The sequence below is a fragment of the Gobius niger genome, assembly GCF_951799975.1.
Source record: "Gobius niger genome assembly, chromosome: 18".
NCBI lineage: Eukaryota > Metazoa > Chordata > Actinopteri > Gobiiformes > Gobiidae > Gobius > Gobius niger.
In genome coordinates this window covers 21,917,766-21,940,513 of record NC_136869.1, presented here as the reverse complement: position 1 = coordinate 21,940,513, position 22,748 = coordinate 21,917,766, and the positions used below count along the sequence as shown (strand labels likewise).

At 43.6% G+C, this 22,748-nt stretch overlaps 1 protein-coding gene across 1 annotated transcript in view; it reads right to left on the bottom strand.

Moving 5' to 3' along the window:
- pard3aa (par-3 family cell polarity regulator alpha, a) overlaps nucleotides 1–22,748 on the bottom strand; it is a 429,242-nt gene that overhangs the window by 129,041 nt on the left and 277,453 nt on the right. Inside the window, exon 22 of the mRNA XM_079575903.1 lies at nucleotides 5,493–5,828. Within this exon, the coding sequence (XP_079432029.1) occupies nucleotides 5,493–5,828 (336 nt within the window). The remainder of the gene's footprint in view (nucleotides 1–5,492; nucleotides 5,829–22,748) is intronic.

The window sequence follows — 22,748 nt, the reverse complement described above, 5'->3', positions numbered from 1 at the left end:
TCCCTGGAACCAATCGTTCAAGGTAAGGTGTGCGGCGCGGCTCGGTGGAGGTCATATGATAATCAGCAGATAGCGTTAGGCACGGTCACAGCCACCAGTAAAATTATTTAGCGCGCCGTCTGAAAGCGACATGCATTCTTTAGCGTCGCTTTAGGCGCAGGCGGGAATAGCGGCGTGGTGGATGTTGGAAAGTTGTAGGAAGGTGAATACAAATAAATGTTCATTGAATGCTCATGACCCAATCCGTTTTTTAAAGCCACACAAATATTCTATCCTAACATCATTTCTTAAGATTTGCAAAGGGGAAATTTCAGTATTTTAAAGCGAATTGGACACAACAGGTGACTTTAGGGTAAAAAATATTGTGTACAATTTCAGCCAAAACTGCAGCTGCGTGAGTTTAAAACCATCATTTTAGTATTTTTGGCAAACCTATGCAGTAAAAATAGGCAAGCAGTGTCATAGTCTTCCAAGAAATTAAGATAGAATGCCAGTTGTTATCATTTTGGCAATATACATTAAATGATTATTTTTTTGTATGAAATCCCCAAAAGTACTTGGCGAAAGTACTAGTTTGACCCCTTAACCCCCGCCTTAAACAAGTACCTTTTCTTCAGTTTGACTTTGCCCAAATCTAAATCTCCTTGAAAAAGACGTCAAAATAGTGAGAAAAAAAGTGAGGATGAAAACGCAGCAAGAAAAGGGTGACAAAAAAGTGATGCCAAAGCAACAAAATGGTTACGACAAAAAAGGTGTAAAAAGGCAACAAAAACACAAGAAAAACACCACACAACTGGTGACAAAACAGGCAACAAAAAGTGACAAAAAAGGCATCAAAAACACAACAAAAATGCAACAAAAACGTACCAAAAATGCAACTAAAATACGATCAAAAAGTGACGACAATATGGCAATAACACAAGGAAAAATCTTAGATCAGTTTTGTAGGTCTTAGCTTTCAAATGAGGCGTTACACAGTTAGGCTGTCAGCTCCAGTTGAGAAGCTTTTGGATTGCTGGACTTGAGAAAATGTGATATAAAATGTGAATACTAAGCTTAAAGAGACTGTATGCAAGTTGGTCATTTTATACTCACTACTGCCACCTCAGGTCATACGTGTAACTGCACCTTCTACATTAAGCTTGTGCATGACGGCACTTCAGGCCCGAAGAAACAACTTTTTGAGTGGGGTCTGGGCTCATTCTACACATTAGGACATGGCTGAAACATGTTGGGGGAGGAAAATACTTAGTTTTAACATTTTTAAACCCTGTATAGTCCCTTTAATGCCACAAACCAAAAAAAAAACTTACATATTTCATTCAGTAAGATTCACAATCCCAAAAATCGAAATCAAAGCGGACGTGAGAGGCAACTCGTGAGCAACAAAAGTGGACAATTCAGCCGAAAGCGGACCATATTTTTTCAAATGTTTGACAAACTTTTGCCGTGAAACTAGTTGTGTGACGCCATTATAATCCAAGGAGTTTAAGGCCTTAATTTTGGCACATATAGCACTTAAAAATAGCACGTATTATGTCGGCCTGTTGTTGGTAATAAAGATAATGTTAAAATCAACTGTGATGATCAGTCAAATTTCAAAAGTGTGATTAATCCGATGTGTGTTCGCCATCCCAACTTGCTTTAGCATGCTAAAATGATAGCGCTCTCGTCTGCGGCCCTGCACATTGGACAATCAAAGCCCCATTAGGCTCCGCTGGCAAATGCAAATCCTTGTTTCTATTTGTTATGACAGAGAAGTGACTGCAATGCGTCTCCTCTCCTCCCGCACGCCTTCCTTTTCCCCCGCAATTTGTAAATAGAACGCCTCTGAGCTCAAATAGCGCCAGTGTATTTGTTATTATATCTCAAAGGCAGCGAGACAAATATTACCGAAGCTGCAATACCCGAGATATGCAAATGAGGGAGGTGGCGGCAAACACTGGGTGCCTATTTCAAATCAAATCGAGGAAAAAAGAAAAAAAAAAACACTTGCACGCGGCTAATCCCGTCCCTGCCAATATTCCATAACGCGCTATCACTTTCTCAAGGCGCGAGGAGAACTCAATACGGGCTTGTAGTATCTATAATTAACACGGCGCGCTAAGCTAGCAGTGCGCAAATAAATAAATGAAAGCAGCGGAGGTGAGAATTTGTAAGCGAGGAGAGGGCGATAGACGCGTTTGTTTTTGGAAATCCAGGAATCGCACACAAAACATTTGGGTAGTCGCTCATAGGGATGCCATGAACTTTCTTCTTCTTCTTCTTCTTCTTCTTTACAACAACAACTAGTTTTATGCTTCTGGAGTTTGTTAGGTTCCGGTAAAACCTCATGAGGTGAAAGCAGCTACAACGCTCCAGTCCAAATGACGATTTAAGAACTTGACCTTTTCATAAATAATCATCAACACCCTCGACATGGAATACAAATGCAACTGTCATGCATTATGGCTCAGAACTGGTCCGGTGATGCACTTCCCATTATGCAATACAGCGCTTCAGCAGTAGAAGAAGAGACGACCAGGGTTGGAAATGCTCTCTCATCCCCGAAGGCCCTGCCTGTGGGTTTAGCCGCGTAAGTCCAGATAACCTTGTCCTATCTCTCCTGTCCGTGGACTAAACCTCTTAAAAACACGTCCACACTCCACGCCTCAGCCACATATGGTCACGCCTCTCGGCTGGGGAAAGGTCAGGCGGCCCCGGGGTGACGGCTGTCAATCACACAGGGCCGGCATTATCCTGGTTATTAATAACGTCCCACAAGGCGACAGGGGGATCCTCCGGGGAAGAGCTCCAGTGACATGTCACGCCTGCAGGAAGTCAGCGCGGACCTCGGTCAACAGCCTCTTTTAAACCAGTCAACAACAACTCAATTAGAGCTGAGGAACACAAAGGGGAGAACAAAAGAGAGGAAACAAATTGGAACCAGATGGATGTTAAAAATTAGTAGATCATGTGAGTTCCAAGCTTCAATAAAATGAGAGTTACGCAAAATGAGAATTGCAACAGAGAGGGAGAAGACATCAGCTTTCTTAGGCCAGGACTCTCCTGTTGTTCTTGTTTAAATAAAAGGCAGCAGACCCTTTGGAACACTCAGAAGAAACTTGGGCGAACACACGCAGAACATTGAACATTTGAGACTTTCCGGATGTGAGGAGAGGAACTCTCTGGTTTAGTTTGCCTGGGAATCCATCGTACTCTAGAACGAACAATGCCAGTTCGCCGCAGCGTCATGGGCACATTTTCTTTTCACATTATGGGCTCCACATAACCAAGGGCTGATGCTGTACATCCAGCTTCAGCACCACGTTATACTAACGTCCTATCGACCAATGCCTTTGGTTTTCTTGACCAAGGCGCGATGGACTCTTGAACAAACTTGAACTAGTACGGATGTGCTGTTCCCAGTAAGATTATTTTTCTTTCGAAGGTAAGGAACTAGGTCATTATTTGATAGATATGACATGAAATCGAGAAGAGATCCTACAGATTACCAGGCACGCCACTGGTGCCCATGCTACGACATGTTTGCTCGACCAGACAAGAGACCCCTAACACGGCATTACAGCCCATGAAAAAAGGTCTTTCCTTAGCCCAATACGTACAACAGCTTGCAATCTTATTATCTTTGGATTCATATTTGTCTGTCCAATTGAGGCATCCATTCCAATATCATTCCAATATCTTCACACTCAACAATCTCCCTTTCCCAGCTCTTCATATTCCCCGCTTTATCTTGTCATTTCAAACCTCGAAGCCCGGTACGGCACTGTTGTTGCATCAAACATCCTTGTTGACATGCCTGTTATGAGCGATCCCGGCCCCACATCAGCGTACGAGCGGCGACGCGCCGTGACAGCGCGGGAAACAAAAGGTGCGTGGGGGGCCGGCGAGGATTACCTGTGATCCGAGGATAATGAAAAAGTAGACCGGGCTGACTCAAATTAAATTCAAACATGCGATAGAGACCCCTGCTGTTGTTTTAGCTCGCCTGCAGATTGGAGTAAAAAAAAAAAAGAAAGAAAGAAGAAGGGCGGGTGCGGGGTGTACGTACGGCCTCGCGGGACAAGGCAAGGTGACAAAAATCCGGTGTGAAATTCATTGTTGCTTCTCTGGCATGTGTCGCACGCGATAAGTAAAGATGAACAAGCGGCTGCCCTATGCATAATGGATGGGGTAGAGTCTGGCGAGGCGTAAACACAAGACGCAGAGCCGGTTAGTGAGGTTCGAATGGGCACATGAAGGACAAGGGGAAGTTGTATGGAAGTCGGAACAAGGCTTCGGACAGGAGAGGGTGGCGATTTCGTAAACAGATTGACTTTGGTGCTGGTAGAGATGTCAGTGGCGTGTTCGTGGGAGAGATCATTGACTTGTTAAGAGATTCTAATGGAGGTGGAGTCAGAGTAGATGGCTATTGGTTCTGCTGCTGTGATGGTGTGGAGGAAGCAAAGTAAGTGTGTAGTAAATGTGCAAAGTTCCTCTTAGTGATGGCATTTGTGTCCTCAGAGGAAGACAACATTTGGGATTTGTTCATTTCAAAGAGTTGTTCAAAAGACTGGCCGTTTACAACACATTTTGTTGAAAATGATCAACATTTACAGTGGAACTTACTTTTTCCCCTGTGTTTGATTGCCACGAAAAGAGCCAACAACTTTTCTGCATTTTCCCTTTTGTGCAGCAAGCATTCACTTACGTTGTCTGTTCCGTTGGTATGCTGTATCTTGTGTTCATTGCATTCAATCTGACACATACCTACCTTATGTGTATGATTTAATAAAAAAAAAGAAGATTGAAATCCCATTCTATTGCGTTTATGAGTCGCATAGTTCCTCTTTGCGCAGTGAGGTTAAGGACTTCACTGCACAACCCTGGAACTCTTTACTCACAGAACTGAAAGGAGTCAGACTGGGTATTTTTCTTTGCTTTGAATCAGAGGTCAGGCATTATCAGACACTATCACTGACCTCCACGGTTGCAGTTCAAATCTGGGTTTTTCTCTGCAAAAGCCGATCTAGAGATGGACTTTGAAATCAGAAAAAAAAAGCGTGATGGCACATTTAAAAAAAGTGCCCTTCAGCTCTAGAATAAAGCAAATGAGTCATCATCGAATAAAAAACAAAACAAATCAATATAACAGCAACCTCAGGGGTCACAATACAAACTCGCCATGTTCAAGTCAAAAACAAATCTGGACCAATGTTAAAAGGATCAAGGCCATGTCATGTATCACAGAAGAAAGCTTAGCCAACAGAAGCCTCTGAGGGTCATATTTTATTCTTGTCATGTACAGACGGAATAAAAGCGCAATCAGCCGTTTGAAGACCAAGACTTGGTTGATGTCGATACGAGCAATGCCTTCACACTTAAACTACAGCAACCTCTGAGGGTCAAAACTCAAACTTGTCACTTCCGATGAGTTTGCAGATGGAACAACAGCCATGTCCACAGGCATCTAAAGACCTGTCCACCTACTAGAACACCAGCGCTCCTACCTCTCTGCGATGGCCGGGCGTCCGTTGCGGTTCTTGTTGACTTGGGCGTACACGGCCTCCACGGGGGGCCCTCCTCCTCCTCCTCCTCCATTGCCCTGGGCGCTGGCGAGGGGGGTGGGCGGGCTGTCGGGGCTCTGGGGCAGGTGGTAGTGGTGATGGTCCGGTCCCAGGCTGCTGCCGTCCACCGAGGAGGAGTCCAGAGAGCCTATCCCGGCGTACGTGTGCTCCTCGTCCGAGCTGAAGGCGGGGCTCACCACGTCCTGGATCTCGGCGTACTCCCGCTCCTTGGCCTGGCGCTCCTGACGCTCGCGGATCTCGCGCGTTTTGGCTTGGATCCTGCAGGAAATGGAAAGAAGGTGGTTAGACTCTTGGCACCAATAATATATGTTTTGCTGTAACTATGGAATTCCTTGTTTTAGGGTGATGATATTTGACAAAGGTCTGCCCGATTAAATGTGTTTTAAGGTAAAAATTAGACATAATCATTTCTAAATAAGTTCTATTGACGGAACCCAAAAGAGGACCCGGGCCGCAAATGGTAAATGATCACATTTATACAGCACTTTTCCACCTACATGAGGCACCTCAAGTGCTTTACATGAAGGAACAACTCACCCATTCACACGCTCATTCATACACCAGTGTCCGCACACACTGGAGACAAGGTAGTTGAAGTGTCTTGCCCAAGGACACAACAACAGCATACATCTACGGAAGTCTATCTCTCGCTCAAATGACGGCTCGCTCTGCCATCTGCGCTGCGTTCGCCCCTGAAAGGATTCTCTGTCCCGCCTACGGCAGCCTCAAAGTTGTAGCCCGACCAGCCAGACCTCTGGGTATAATCGGCAGTTCCACCGAAGAGAAGCATCTGTAGAAAGTCAGCAACTGTCAACTGAGCCACAAGTGCGCCGCCATGTTTGTTTGTTTGCCTTGGTCATGCTCTCTGATTGGCTACTAGTCATAAGTTCCGCCTACCTGTCTTCGTGTCCAGACTACTCTCCCGTTTAGCATGAATAAAGAGTGGCCAGGCTATCAAAGTTGGCCTTGATCATGTCAAAAAATGTACACATTTCATTTGAAACGCCTTGGAAAGTGTTATTCAAAAGTTATACAGCCATAAATCACTGGGATAGGAATAAAAGTTTGAACATTCAAACCAAGCTTTAACTGGATTTATTCAGTAAAGGTTTTGCAACAATGAAGGGTCAAACTTCCAACCACAGGAGCCGTTGTTAGTCTCAGAAGGTCAAAAATACTTTAGCAAAATACGCTTAAAATTGATAATGTGCAAAAAAATAAAAATTAAACAACAGTAAACATGAACCAAACCACAGCAAACAATTTCTCCAAATTCCATAAAGGAAACTACTCAAGAGGGACTAAACATATGGCACACAAAGAAACAAAAGCAGAATTCTAGCAAGCCCAACTGCACTCAAAGACAACTGGGTTTTTCTTATAAAACTGGCAGGACTTGAAGCCATCAATCATTATGTGCTTCTTAATGCATTTTGTATATATTTTTTCCCACTTACTTGAGGGTTTAACAACGTAGCGTGTTCAAAATAACCCCCTTGTCGTGTATGTTGGAAATGCAGTAATTTGGTGCAGTGAGAGTGGTTGGAGGAGCTCTCCAAATGTCCGAACCCCATGACTAATGCCTCATTTTCTTACGCTCTGTGCTCGTCGACGCCTCTGTCGTCAAGGTAACGCGCTGTTGTTTACTGCTGTACATCGTGGAGATTGACACTCTTGGGTTTTGGTTTTTACGGGAGTTTGTGAAGTGCTACGTGAAGTGCTTTTAAACTGGTTTGAAAAAGTGGAAAGGAACATTCAGCACAAAAGCGACGGAAAAACAACAAAAAAAGCGACAACAACACGTCGAAAAAGTGACAAAAAGGGTCAAAGCGACCACCAAAGAGAGCCATAAAAATGTGAGGTGCCCCAAAAAAGGCATTATTATGCATGATCCGCATGTCCACTTTAACATAGTGTAGGCTGCAAAGTCAGGTCTGTTGACGGAGCTGGAAAGACGACACTCTGTCTCCGCCCGACTCCACACTGAGCGCTCGGGGTAGGACCACTTCTACACAACAGAGCCTTTGACTGGGCTCTTCCTGTCCACCGGTGGACAGTAGAAGGGGCGCGACCTCCCATGGTGACGGGGCTTCACTGGATCCAGATGTGCTAACAAGTCTGTATGCTAAAACACACACAGAGCCAGAGACGGATCAGATCAGAAGGGATTATTTACATTGTGCCATGGAGCCGACATTTGACTTTATTGAGACTTGTTGCAGGATATCAGATTTGGAATTATTTATATGTATTTTCAAGGTCATGTACAACGCTTCGTCAGCTCAAATGAGGCGCTTCGAAATTGTAGCCTTACTGTACACATACTGTAGAAATAAAAAAGTAGAAGCAGCGTTCAATCCTCAGTTAGCTTTTTGTCCAGGAAAGGTTTCAAAGTCCGTTAGCCAGTTTAATTTCTTTTTCCTATAGCCGTTGTAGCATTTAGCCATGAAACTTCAGCTGTTGTCAACCATAGACCACATTTAGCTGAGGTCAAAGCCTAGTCAGAAATCATTATTAAATGTACAAACCTTTTGATTTTACTTTAGATAACAATTGGCATACAAAAGTGGCCTCTGAGCTAAATGCTAAGTCAAACTAATTTCAGTTTTTGTTAATGACGAGAAGAGAAACCACAGAAATGATATAAACGCCATGTGACGGACATGTCGCACCTCGCAATGCTTTAATAAAGGGTCACCATTCATTTGTATGGGAAACTAACAGAAGTACGGCTCAGATGGCGTTTCTGTTTCTGTGAGTTCACAAAGACAATATGAAACGGAACAAAATAAATGAAAGATTCCAGTAGATTGGTTTAAAGAGGCCACATTCTTTCTTTTTCCTGTTACTGACAGTGTCCCATCATCCAGGGTTATACTCTCGCTCTGCCTCCTTCCCCCTGTTCTCTTCCCCAGGTGGCGGCTGACCTTACGACCTTCCCGGCTGCTCCTACAGATGACTGACACCATTTAGCAACTGTTTTTCGTAACTCCCCTCACCCTCCCCGCCAACCCCCTTCTCTCCCGTGTGTCTGTGTATTTTAATAACAGTAATCACGTTTCAAACAATCGTCATTTTTCAGCGTCGGATTAACCCAATTCTCCCCCTCGCGCCAGTCACTCCGTATTTTTAGCGCGGCCAAATCCCATTTTCTCCGGCGAATGGGATTTTGATGGAAGCATGATGCAACGTCGCGGGCTCAGAAAAAAAGGCTCAGTATAGACGCTAGGCTGGGCTATTTTCTGCCTTACCTTGTTAGTAAAACCCCGCTCGAGGAAGGAAATCGGAAACGCGGGCTACGACTGCTAAACAGTAATAACATGCTGAAACAAACCATGCGGATGCGTGAAAGCAGGCACATTTTTTACACACGCTTAAATAGAATTTTGTGAACTTGAACTATTTTTAGAGATAGTTTGATTTATGTCTTCAAAGCGAGATTCAGTTTCTGTAGCACATTTAGCATTTGAATTTGCTATATTGCTTTTTCACAATAGCATGTAGCAAACTCTGGCCTGTTTTTAAGCCGCTAATAAGGCCTTGTCCACACGTGGCAGAGTAACTCACAAAACAAAGATATTTTCATATGATTTGGCCTATGATGCACACCAAACTGCAGATGTCTTTGAGTGTTGATATAAATAACTGTTTTAGGTGGCCGAACGTCACTGTTTGTAATTAAATATGCTCTGACATCACACACATCACAGTGATGTGGCGTTCATGACCTGAACGGCTCTTTAATGGTTCGAACCGGATCTCAGTTGTGAAAAGAGCCGGATCTTGTTTTCAATTTTACCCAGAACTCCCCTGAACGAACACAAGAATCAGCCCCAAAACGTAGCCACAAAAGTGAAAGCTTTAAGCTCTAAAGTAAGTGCAAAGAGAAACATTTTGGAAACACACATCGAACGCCACAAGATCCCCGGCTCTAAATGAGGAAATTGATTTCCTTCCATTTCTTTAAATCTTTTGTTTAAAGCTGTTGTCAACTGGGATGTTTTTGATGCTGTCTTGTTTCTCATAAGGTGCACCTTATCTGTGATTGTACACTGAACTTTTTGTTAAACTACTACAGTGTTTATGTAGTTTTGATCAGCCTGGTCGACCATCACTGTGTATGATCTTTTTGCAATTGTCTTCTTATCAATTGTGTTTTTAACATGAAATGGTTGTCACATGATCAGTTTGGTCACATGATCTACCTATTTAAGGTGATCTTGCACCTGGTGCATTCACGTGCCCTGATGAAAACTCTTTTTTTGAGTTGAAACGCGTTGGCGTAATAAACTTTCCACTGTGATTCGAGTGCCTAGGTCCCACTTTCCTTCATTTTATATATGTTTGACCCGTGCTGGATGATCACCGATCTATTTAACAAATTGAGATCCTGTGAGCGCATCCTCAATATTTTTTCCTAAGTAAGTGCTTTATTTGTCATTGTTCAACCATACAAAAAAAGTTGTGTTCAGGTGTTAGTCTTGAGCCACTGGGGTAGCGTGAGGCGTCTAATGAAAAACCAAAAAAAACACTGTAATAAAAGAGGCTACACAAGAGACTACACTGCAAATTAGATGGCAAAACTACTCCCTGCAACGCACAGGAAAGAGAAAAATTAAAAGAGGAACCCGTACAATGAAAACAACTCCCAACTCCCACCAGGCCTTTCACCTGCCATCTGGCCCCAGTGATGTCATCGCTCTGCTGGGAAGTCCTGGGCAATAACGTTACAAGCAGGTTCACGGAAGTCAGAGGGGACCCTCCGGCGGCGTTTTATGGACTAATCAGATTCATAAAAAGTGCAGTATTGACATCGAGGACAGAGATAATGGGCCTGGGCTAGACGGGCCCCGACGCAAAGTCTTCTCCTCGGGGCCTCAGGATTATGATAGGGCTAATACCGCAGTATGTGCGCTTCAATAACAGGCTGTGTAGGAGCTGAGATGGCGGCGATGTGACTCAGGCCGGCATTAGCTTCATTGGATTTGCCTATTTGAATTTTAAATATGTTTGGACTTTTCTGTATGTGCCTGGTGAACGTGTAAAAGAACGTGTAAAAGTGATGTGCAGTTGACTGAAAGCCCACGCGTTCACCCCTGGAGCCAAAGGTCAGCGATTTGAACAGGAGAGAACATAATATTATATTATACATGGAAAATCCTTTAAGTGTAATAATGAATAAAATCTCTGTGTTAATGTGTGGTTTGAGATTTCTACAGGAAAGTCCTGGGAAAGTCCCATAAGAGTTATAAAGACATGCATTGTTATAGCAAATATATCTGTGCAAGTGTGTTTGTGCTCAAACTGGAACGAACTAAACATGTGTTCATTCACAAATATTGACATCCCTAACCTGAACCAGTTTGACAATTCAGATCCCATTTACTACCAAAGCCTCACCCTGGTCCTCCTCAGATACGTCCCCCCCCCCTCTCTCTCTCCCATTTCCTGCGTGTACCTTATATACTCCATTAGCCAATTAATGGGCCAGCATGTTAACATTGAGACAGGGGCTGCCCACACTAAACGCATTATTACTATACAGCCCAATTACCAGGCCTCCCCTATGCTCTTCTCCACATTTAAGCTCTTAGTGCACTATACCTCAGTGAGATTTAATTTGAGCCGGGAGACAAGGAGCCCCCACGGTCGGATTTGGGCTATATTTGAAATTACGGCGGGACATTACAGCTGAAATGCCTGGTTCCTTTGGTCTTTCTGCGCGGCAGCTGTATATTCTTAGAAGTCGGCACAGCCTTGCGCGTGAGGTTGTATGGAATTGTCATAAGGGAGAAATGCTCATGGCTAACAAACAGTCTAGACAAGCTAATGCTGTGGCTTCTCGCAGCGGTTAGGAAGAACTGCTCCAAACAGGGCTGGCAATGACGGAAATTACAAATCTACCCCGTATGACTAGGGCTGGGTACTGTCGATACCGGTACTTTAGCGGTAGTCTGCTTGGTTGGTCAGTGTTGAAATTTTTTGTTTAGGAAATGGTGGAAAATAATCCAAAACAAGGGGACTGCCTTTGACGACTAGCGCTGTGTTAATCTAGAGCAAAAAAATTCAAAACATGTGTTGGACAATGTGTGAAACAAAGTCTGATCTATTTTTACCTCTTTATTTTTTAGCTTTGGGAGCACAGTAGCAGACTTTTTAGCGCTATCTCACAGCTGGTTCAATTTCATGAAAAGATGCACAAATAAAATGCTGCGAACAAATTCCCCACCGTCTCTTTGTGGGAAAGTCTCTATTTCTAAAAAACTAAAAGCGTGTTTTACACTTTTCAATTTTGGTGAATGCCAAAACAGTGAGCCACGTTTAAAGAAGAACTAAGCAACGGATGCATCTAGAGGCCATAAGCGCAACTGCAGGTGTTTTTTTTTACTCATTAATTGTCCGTGAGAGTGAACACTACGCTGACAGAAAAGACAAAGGGAGAGAAGGATATTGTACACATTGTGCCACAACTCAATTACACAATGGAGATATTTTTTTCACTCAAACATGGCTTTAAAGACCATTTAAGAGGCGCTAGCCCACAGGTAGCTTTGCCCGTTAGTCTGTTAGCTTAGTCTTCGTGATTCCATTAGTGTGTATGCGCCTCCGGGTCGGTGCAGGGAAAGCTGCAAGGGTGGTTTTCAGGCCAGAGACACCAGGGGGAGATGAAAACCCCCCTAATCATCCCATTAACACTTGTATTACCCCCATTTATTAAGGTAAACAAGTTACTTAGTTCTGCTTTAAGTTGTCACACTGAGATAGGAAACATTTAAAATATGTAAAGTGACGTTTCTGCCCTCCATCCATCTTGAATGGTCTTATTTTCATATGTCAGCCTCGCCTATAGGGGCCATTAGCAGTGCTCACCATGTCATGGGGGAACTCTGTCAATCACTCTGACTGGGGCTCAGTGTTTGACCGGTGGCAGCTGTGTGGCCCGTGTGCATTGGAAAATCATTGAATGCCACATAGGGTAATAAATGAGTGTAAATCTATATGTCACACTTGTCATGGTTCTGGTAGCAGTCACAGAGCGTATGGGGAATGGCAAAATTCATGACCCAAAGAAAATAGATGGATGGATGACATAATAATAACATAACATTTCAATAAAGTGGTGGATGCACGACATCAGTAGTAAGTTTGAAATGGAGTTTGACTGTGGGTCACCTGTGGAGGATGGAAAATGTTTGATCCTCTTGTATGTCTGAAAAAATGTCAAATTTGAAGGTCGCTCGCAATATTATTCACATTATTATTCACAAGACCAAACTGAAAAGGCCAAGTCTTAGACAGTTTAGGTGCTTTCAAATTTTACAGACGGCGAGACTTGATCCAACTGTTACAATTTTCACACAATCATTCTACTTTAAAAAGTATGTTCATGTTTTTTCAATATGGGGGGCCTCACACTTTTCAGTAGCCGAGGATTCTTCTTTATTGAAGCGACCAATACAAATTAGAAAATGTCCAAGCAAATCCTGTTTACCATTTCACCAAGAGAGACTGCTCAAAGAAGTAAATACAGCAACCTGTCAAGAGCTGTGTGCAGCCTCTGGGGACCCAAATCCAGACCGGGTTTTAGTTTAAAGGTGCATTGTTGAACTTTTTATGTGGGGAAAAAAGTTTGAAATTTGTGTGTAAATGATGTTTTTAGTGACCCAATGGCTGTATGGGCGGAGCATGTCGCCTTTACTTTCCATCATGGTGGCTCCAGAATCAATTGTTTTTAGAGTTTCTGGTAGGTTTTCACTGCTGACCAGAAAACCTACAAAACAATTAACCTTGGACCGTTCAAGAGGCCTCCATGATAGAAAGTAAAGGCACCATGCTAGCCACCCATACAGCCATTGGGTCACAAAAACGTTGACGTTTTTTTCCGCATAAAAAGTTCCATAAAGCACCTTTAAGAATAATGGTTTTGATCATCAAACCTGAGACCATCTTTCTGTGAGGCAGAAGTGCCAAACACCTCCTATACAGCCATATGTCCTAGCATCCTTCAAATCAGTGAAAGCTTGGGAGTATCTAAGGATAAAGAGTGAACTCCGTGTTAGTCAGTGTTTTCTCTGGTGGAGTGATTAAACAAAGCACCTGTGAGGCCTATAGCAGACTCACTTACCTCCAGTCTTCTCTATGTGCATTGAATAAACCGCACTGTTTATCCATCCACTGTAATTCTGCCCAGACAAAAGTCCATATGCTTGTTTAATCCACCCGGGGGGGGAGGCCGAAGAGTTGCGGCGAGGTGGGGTCCCCCTGTAGCGTCCCTCATTTCAAAGTCAACACTATCGGAAGTTTGAAAGTCGGCAGTCTCTCTTTAATATGCATTGTTAGAGCTCCGGATGAAACAGAATGAACTTGCTCTCTCTGACTCCCCGGTGCAGCTGCCTTCAATAGATTTTTCTTTTCAATAGCCCCCCTCATCAAAACACGGCGTATTGTTCTGAAGTGCAGATGGGGGCCAGAATGTGCATCACAACCTAATCAAACTGAAAGTAAATGAGTTGCGCACAGCTGCCTGGAATAGCAAAAAGGTTGGACGGCTTATGCTTTATGCCCCGACTGTATAATGCAATCACCAAAGACACAACAGCGGTTCGGGAAAAAATGAAAAGTTGGAGCAAAGGTAAATGTAAATCAAAAACAACAAATTGGCTTATTTTATTCACTGTACACGGGGAAAAGTAAATGTAGCAACACATCCTGGAGTTTAAACAAGGCAGAAATTAATTCCCTTTCCAGGTTGTGTTGTTGTCCTTTTATTTTATTGCCATGTTTTTTTATTGTCATGTTTTATCTTATTCATCTCAGGGTCTTGCAAGGCTCTTCGCGATGTGCTACAGAAGAGAAAAACAACACTTTATATGCTATTTGGTTTTGTTTTTACAATATTGATACATAAATTCAACATCGGAGACTATTGCCTACCTCACAGGTGCCCAGGGGGGCTTCCTCCATTAAACAAGTACATTGAAAAATAAGTTTGAAACGAGATTGAAATACAGGTCTTAAAAGTTACTCCTTTAAATCAGTATTTAGCCTACAAGCATTGCCTACAAGCATGTATAACATTAAAAATTCAAAAGGGTCAACTGTTATCATGGGGCCCCAATGGGATCATCACATCAATGAGGGGGCCTTGATACTCTGGACTTTGTTAATACCTGGCCTACCTCATTCTTTCTTTCTGTGTCTACAAATATGTAGCAATCAAGTAGACTGGGTTGACTGGGTACAGTATGTTTCAACTCCTTCGTCAGAGGCTTCTGCTCACGCTTGAACTTCTTTGATCGTTTTCTTCTTTTTTAATCCAAATGCGCTGTTGTGTGTCTAAATACAGCGTATTTATACCCATGCTCGTCTCCTCTCCAACACCTCCAGTGCGGTTTAGGGTGGAGTTTAAGGTCCTGATGTTTGTGTTCAAGGTCATCAATGGTCTGGCCCCGGCCTACCTCGCCGAATTAGTAACGGGCTACCAACTAGCCAGAACTCTGCGCTCCTCTGAACACACCTCCCTGGTCACTCCCAAGTTCCAAAAAGTTTGGAGGCCGGTCATTTGCCATCCAAGGCCCAAAACTGTGGCACGCACTTCCGGGACAGCTTCGAAGCATCACTGAGTTGAGTGTTTTCAAATCACAGTTGAAGACACATCTTCTCAGACAAGCTTTTTTAGTGAGTTTACATTGTGGAACAAAAAGACATGTGGATCTTTTTTGGATGGATTTTCTAAAGGACTTTGAGTGCTCCCTGCTGCTAACTTACCATATCACAGGCAGGACGGTAGAAACGGTTTGGAAGTATATACAGAGTGACAATACCGCAGAATCAACAGCCACTTCGTCCATTCCATCTCTTCTTCCCTACCACAAGAATCCTCTGAGATACTCTCCCCAACAAATCAATCATGATATCCCGTCATTTCATGTGCTGCAAGCGTCAAAGTTTACCCCTTCGACAAACATTTCACCGCATCTCCGTCTTTTGTCTGTCTTTGTTTAAGCCTTTTCTCTGTGAAATTTCCATTAAACAAACTTTTCCACAGTTGGTCTCGCAATCAAAGTGTTAAATGACTTGCGCACAGCTGCCTGGATTAGCTCAAATTTTCCATCTGGATGACTTCTGTGGCTCGCACTCGGCCCTCTCGCTGCATAATGCAATCAGCGAGATAATTGCGCGCGTTGGATGGTGTTAATTCGCGGTGTTAATAATCGCGTTAACTTGCTGTAGGTATCAATATAATTACAAATGCAATCAGACTTCGTAATCAGCCAGTCGAAGCAGCCTTTTGAAGTGCGCATGCAAATGGGAGTCAGATAGAACGGGGGAATAATGAGATGGTCGGGGTGTGGCGAGTGATAACGCGGGGGCTGTAATCGCTGTTACAAAAACACTGAGATAAGGATCGGCCCGATGCTAAATTGCTTAATTTTCCCAATGTGTGCTGGGGGAGGGCGGGAAGGGACACGGCTGGAACAATGAATAGGTGAGACTGTGTAAACCATATGTACAGCCATACTGTCAATTTGTTGTGCTCTTCTCCAAGACATTACAGCAGATGCAGTATTAAAACTCACTCAGACACTCAGACACATGCTATTTTAGTCCTATCGGCGTCTTAAAGGAGCTATATCATGCTATTTTAGCCATTCCAAAGTTAAGTATAGGCATTTATATGATATATTGTACCTCTACCATTATGGAGCACTCATTTTTGTGATAAATATAAGTGTTTTCTGGAGGTATTTTTCAAACCCGGAAGACACAACGCTTCGATTCAGTTAACTCCGCCCCCTCTCTCCGCGCATACAACTTTACCGTAATATAAATAAACAACAATAAGTGAAGTTACTTCACGATGCAGTTATACGGAGTTGACATCTGCAACACAGCTTCATAAATGGCTAACACACATGCTAATATGCTAACACACAAGCTAACCCGCGTTTGGATTGACTCACCGCTCTGCTCCATCGTTGTTTACATTATGGGACTCGCGTTGGTTATAAAAGTTAATCCACTTTGGTTCTGGCGAAGGTTCCCCAAACATCCATCAGTGACAATCACAGAAAAACACCATTTTGGCTGATAGTCGCTGAATCCCGGAGAAAAAAACAGCTGAGTGGCCTCTTCCTGAAAAGGGTTGAATATAAACTCCTTGTCCCCGTAGCCAAACGCGCTTCTTTTTCTCCGTCCGTGACATTATCGTTAGTTAAGAATAAAAAACAGGTGTCCAGAGTAGGTAACGAGCTCCATCTTCACAGCTGCAGCGCAAACATGACTTATCTGTTCAGAAGCGATGTGTTTGTTTTGGCCACAGCTGACCTGGAAGCACTTCGGGCACATCCTTTTTTTTTTTCTTTTTTTTTTTTCTTTTTTCTTTTTTTACTCTTTGTTTCTCTCTTACGACAGAAATAATGAAAAAGCTGTTTTACAAATTAAAATCAGGCCGTAAGCACAGAATTAAGACATTACATTACAGACGTCGAGCACTTCCGTTCCGTTGTTACGACACAACTGAACACTCAGCCGTTCACCAGGAGAGGGAGGAGCAGCTGCTCAGAGAGCAGGATTCAGGAGGATTACTGAGAGCTGCGTGAATGAAGCCGCAAACCACTCTGGGGGTGTTTTTGATAAGGAAATAGCATAACAACATGGCTAAAAGCTCCAAAAAGTCGATTTTGCATGATATAGGACCTTTAAGGCCTTCTCAGTTCTATTGCATTAAATTGAAAGTCTGAGAGGCACCTGAACCATATGACTACTTAATAAACGACAAACGAAAGGACATACTTTATCGCTCCCGATTACAGCTGTTGGGCTCGATTCTACCATTGTTCTGACTCTACTCTGAAGGCGACATCGAGGCACTGCAAAGGTGATTCTTTCCTTACAATAATTATGATTCAGCAGGTGCAGAGACTCCTCAGTGAGTATTTATAAGCTGCTGTGGATGTCAGCACTAGCGAATGCGTATTTATTTCTGATGAAATCAAGGTCATGACTGTACTGCACAGGTGGTATGGCCACACAGCTTCACACAAGACAATGCAAATGTCCTGCAAGTATTTCTACAATTGTGGCTCATTTACACCGATGTTTGACTGATGATTAACTCAACCTGCGGCAGTTCTCTGTGTGTGCATGTGCAGCTCGCCTCGACTGTGACCTAGATGTGCTGGAGAAGGCTTTGCACAGTGGTCACGCTGATGGTGTTAAGACCTGGACTCTGTGGCAGCCAATCCATGTGTGAAAATTATGTCTCACACTTCCTGAACCACTCTCTCACAACAGGAGCCAGATGAATCCTTACATTATCATCTTGGAAAATGCCCGTGCCATCAGGGAAGAAGAAATCCGTGATGGAATAACCTGGTCGTTCAGCTGATCTCATTGTTTGTGCACACATTGTTGCTGAACTTACCCTGACCAGCTGCAGCAACCCCAGATCAGAACAGTTACTTCAATCCAGGTGTTGTTGTTTTTTTGGTGAGGCAGTCATAGTGTCGATCCAAGCTTAAGATCTCGAGAACACTGTCACTGCAGTGGCACACTGCTCCCGACAGGTTGCCCTGAGGCGCTTGTTGAAGGATGGCTCAAATGCAGTGGTCTAATTTCCCAACAGGGACAAAACAGTCCACAAATACTGTGATTGTGAAGCGTAAACAGATAGAGCACATGAATTGTAATGCGACGCTGCGAGAAATGTCGACACTCCACAAAACTTGAGGGACTGTGAATAAAATGTATCCATATAAAGGGCCAAGAGCATTGGGTAGATGGATACCAAAACATTGATATTGTCGATGGTAATAAAGATGTTTTACCAGTACAGTTTCACCCCCATCCAAAACCAATGCATCATACGTGAAACAGAAAAATCTTCTAAAAAAATGAAAGGTTTTGAACTCCATGTGTAAATTTTGCAAAGTGTGCTGTGCTGCTTGTCTCGCTCCACAATCACTAGTCCGCCCCTTTTGTTTAAAATCAGTGAGAAACCAAACAAAAGAAATCAGCACAGTACTAGGAGAGATGGACTCCCCCCCCCCCCCCCCCCTTTTGCAATGCTCTGGTCTGACAAACAAGAGCAGTGCTGGCCAATGATTACAAGCCAACTGGAGCCGGCCCCGATAAGGCCAAAATGGACATCATCATCAGCGCAGAAAGACGCGCGGAAAATACAGTGAGAGTCAGGATGAAGAAAGGACATTGTCAGGTCGGGCTTTTGTGCGCCCGCCATGCACTTTGGCCGGGGGAAAATATAGTTTCGGGGCGGCGAGCGTGTGCAAGAGATAAGGCAGTGACTGATAGGAAGTCTCTGTCTGAACCCCTTTGGCTGTGCGCGCGAAATGGGCCAACGCCAGAGACACCGCTGGCGAGCAACATCATCCTGTGGTCCAGTCAGTGATGTGCGTACACGCCTTGGCCAATCAGATAACGGCTCCCATACCCACAGGAAACAGAATAATGGGGGCATCGAGACCACAGCGAAGCCATGTGAATCAGTTGAGGATATGAGGTGCATTTGTATCGCCTAACTTTGATTTGAATGCAAAATCAGCAGTGTCACTCGGTGTGCATTGATTTAGCACTGATTCTAGACTGATTTCGATTACTTTTAGTCAAGTTTATCAAATACGTTTTGCAAAATCAAGACTTTTTCTGTGGTAGAATGTTTAGAACTTGCATCAACAGCAACAGTAGATTGTGTTTTCTAGTAGTTAACAATTTCCCATCCATCCATCCATCCATTCATCCATGTTCTTCCACTTGTTCGTTTCCGGGTCGTGCGGGCTGTTGGAGCCCAAATCCCATTGCACCAGCCCCGTGGCTCCTCCTGCAGGTGGTGGGTCCACAGAACGACAGCCTTATAGTTCAAACCGGGCCTGTTGGTCTCTCATAATGGGTTTCTGAACCGCTCTTTGCCTGACCCGTCACCTAGGACCTGTTTGCCATGGGAGACCCTACCAGGGGCACGAAGCCTCCGACAACAGAGCCCCCAGGATAATTCGGGCGCTCAAACCCCTCCACCACGTTAAGGTGGCGGTTCCAGGAGGGAAGTTAACAATTTTTAAAAGTTTTAATTTCAGTATGTGCACAAAGAGTGAGATTAGCCGACGCCCTGAACATCCTGAATGACCATCAATGGATTTCTTCTTCCCTTAGGGTACGGGCATATTCCCATACCAGGATTCATCGAGCTCAGTAGGCTGTATATAGACTTTGTTTGTGGTTCCACCCATCTTTTACCTACCATTGAAAACTCCTGTACGACTGAGAGCCTGCACAGACATCACAATTGTGTCTTTCAAAAGATCGAAAGTCCACAAAATGACGTCCATAAGTTGTCTGGAACCCATGAAGCAAAAGTAAACTGCTGTCAAGAAGTAAAGTGTCCAAAACTTTGGCTGTATAAATCTTTGCTGTTGTACACAATGCAGCGCGCCAAGGTAACAGAGACAAACTTTATGCACTCTTTTCTGCATAACAACCCCGGGGGGATCGATACGCAGCTGACAAACTATCAATTAGGGTGGACATTTTTACTTTAAATAAATTGGTCGCCTCATCTCGCGAACATTCCCGGGGCACGCCATAAATCGCCCCAATCTCTCCAAGGTCGCCGCTTTTAAACATCCAACCGTCACGGGCTTATTGCGGGGCTAAAGGAGGGCGCCCGTTATATGAATTAATCTGTCGCACCTTTCCGCTGACTCCTATTTTGAATCGCTAAAAGCCCCTGTCAAAAAGCGTCCGCTTGGATTAACGATCGCTAATGTCACAGAACTTGGCTGCGGCCCACGCATAACCGTTTGGAAACCCAAGCCGACGTGGCGAGCCAGCAACGGGAAACCTGTTACGGGCCCGATCCATAATTTCATAAATGCGTTCTAAAAAAAAAAAGTACGTCGTAAATCAAACGCCGGTGCCAAGAGAGATGGCGATCAAATATAGCAACCCTGAAGTGTGTTACGGCGAAAAAATACAAGGAGTAATGGGTTTTTGAGCTGTCATTCTGGTGAACCCTGGAAAGCTTTTGAATATCGACAGGGCAGTCATGGCGGCGTGGTTTATTATTACCTCTCCCGGTCCACATTCCCCCAAGGATTCCTTTTTTCCATTAAAGAGAAAAGGGACAATCCCGGCCCGCCTGAGTGATGCGATTTGGGAGCAGGTACCGAAGGCGAAAATTAGGTTGGTGGCCTAGAAGTGGACTCAGGCATGCAGAACGGACACAAACGAGGTACAGAGGGAGGGGAGGCCAAGGAAATGTGTTTGAGAGTGTTTGTTTTTCTTTTGCATTTGCATTTGGGAGACATATTGTTTAAGTGACACGTGGAACACAACTGAATGAGAGAGGAGAATCATCACAAAGGTTATCTGTATTTTGTGAATTTCTTATTTGATTGTATTTTGGTGGTTTGCGTAAGGTCACAATGGCAGCAGAAGTTTCCAAAGTCATCAGCTGGACTGGGTTGTTTTAGTTGAGGACGTCGTCTCCTTCTGCTTTCTATCTAATCATCACTTGCCATGGAAGCTGCCAACGAACTGTGTCTCCTTCAAACTATAAACGAGACATGAGAGGTGTTTGCTTAAACAGATACAGTTCTGTGGCTGCTCTGACCTCTCCCTAAAAGAGCAGCCTCTTTTTTGGAGGAGGGTTCATAACCAGCTTGCATGGCCAGAGTTGATTAGATTGACGAGGCGAAACCTCCTCAACTCAAACAACACACTCCAGTTGACCACTATGAAAACTTCTACAACGAATGTGTAAAGGGTATCTTCAAGGGCTGGGACCATACACTTTTGTCCTGATCCAATACGGGCTCGATACAATACGCATTTCGGTACAATACAGTACTACATTTATGATTTTTCACTATAACAAAACAATATTTTACCTCGAAAGAATTTAATGAGAAAGCGGCAGTTGAGATTCCAAAATTGATGAATTAAATATAAATCAATCAGCACCAAATCTGGTATTAACAAAACTCTTCTTTAAGTCAAAAACATTTGTATATATTTTTCTATATCAGAGCTGAGCATCAAAAGTATTACAATACATAGTTTCCAAAATGATACAAGTATCACAACAAAGAAGTTGCGATATATTGCAAAATTACAAATATTTTGTCCCAGCCCTAGTATCGTCATACTTTTTTACACTGCGCACTATACCTAATACGACACTGTATAAATATTTGACATTGGAATATGATGAATGGGCAGTAAGGAAGTAAGTGTTTATTGTGTTCAGGTGTAACCAGCATGGTTTTGGAGGTCGGGTGAACCATAGCACCCGGAGGAAAACCAGCTGCCTCCCTTCAGTCTCCTCTATTCCTCTGAAATGGTGCTGTGCCTCCTGGGTTTGTGCCTCCTGCGCAGCTCCCTCCGCTCCACAACAGTCTTTCACCATCTTGTGGGAAGATCTGTTTTATTCTCCAGTGAACGTCCATTAGCCAGAACACTAGTAGGGATAGAAGGCATGTGTGGCTTAAAAAGCAGTGAAGAGTGACTTGCTGTTTGTACCTTGTAGTGTTAAAGCAATCAAAGATCTGAGGCATCCTGTATACAAAAAAAAAGTTAAAGGGACTATACAGAGTTAAAAATGTAAAAATGTATTATTTTCCTCCCCCTACATGTTCCAGCAATGTCCTAATGTGTAGAATGAGCTCAGACTTGTTCACCACAACTGCCTCACTCAAAAAGGTGTTAATTCGAGTCCGAAAGTTCGTCATGCACAAGCTTAACATAGAACCTGCAGTTATGTGTAAGACCTGAGGTGGCAGTAGTGAGTATAAAATATCTATCTTCATCTAGCCCCTTTTAAAGTCCTTTACTGTGACATCTGGACAGCTGCCCGCTCTATATTGCTTTTTATTAATCGCTCCGGCCCTATCCTTGAAAAGCACTCGTTGGACAACACTTTTTAAACTTACAAAGTGGACCTGTTTTGATGCGCTCACACGTCTTTCTGTTGTGCATGTGTGGCTTAGTTGGGCACATTTGTTCTAAACATGACTGTCCAATGTGGGTGAATGTGATTCTGTTTAGAAGTGAGGTTTGGGAGTGAGTTTGGATATGGTCTGATTAGTTGGTAAACACTGAACTTACTGTGCCACTGTCATTCCCTATGAGATGCATAACAGGACAGGCAGCATGAACTACTTA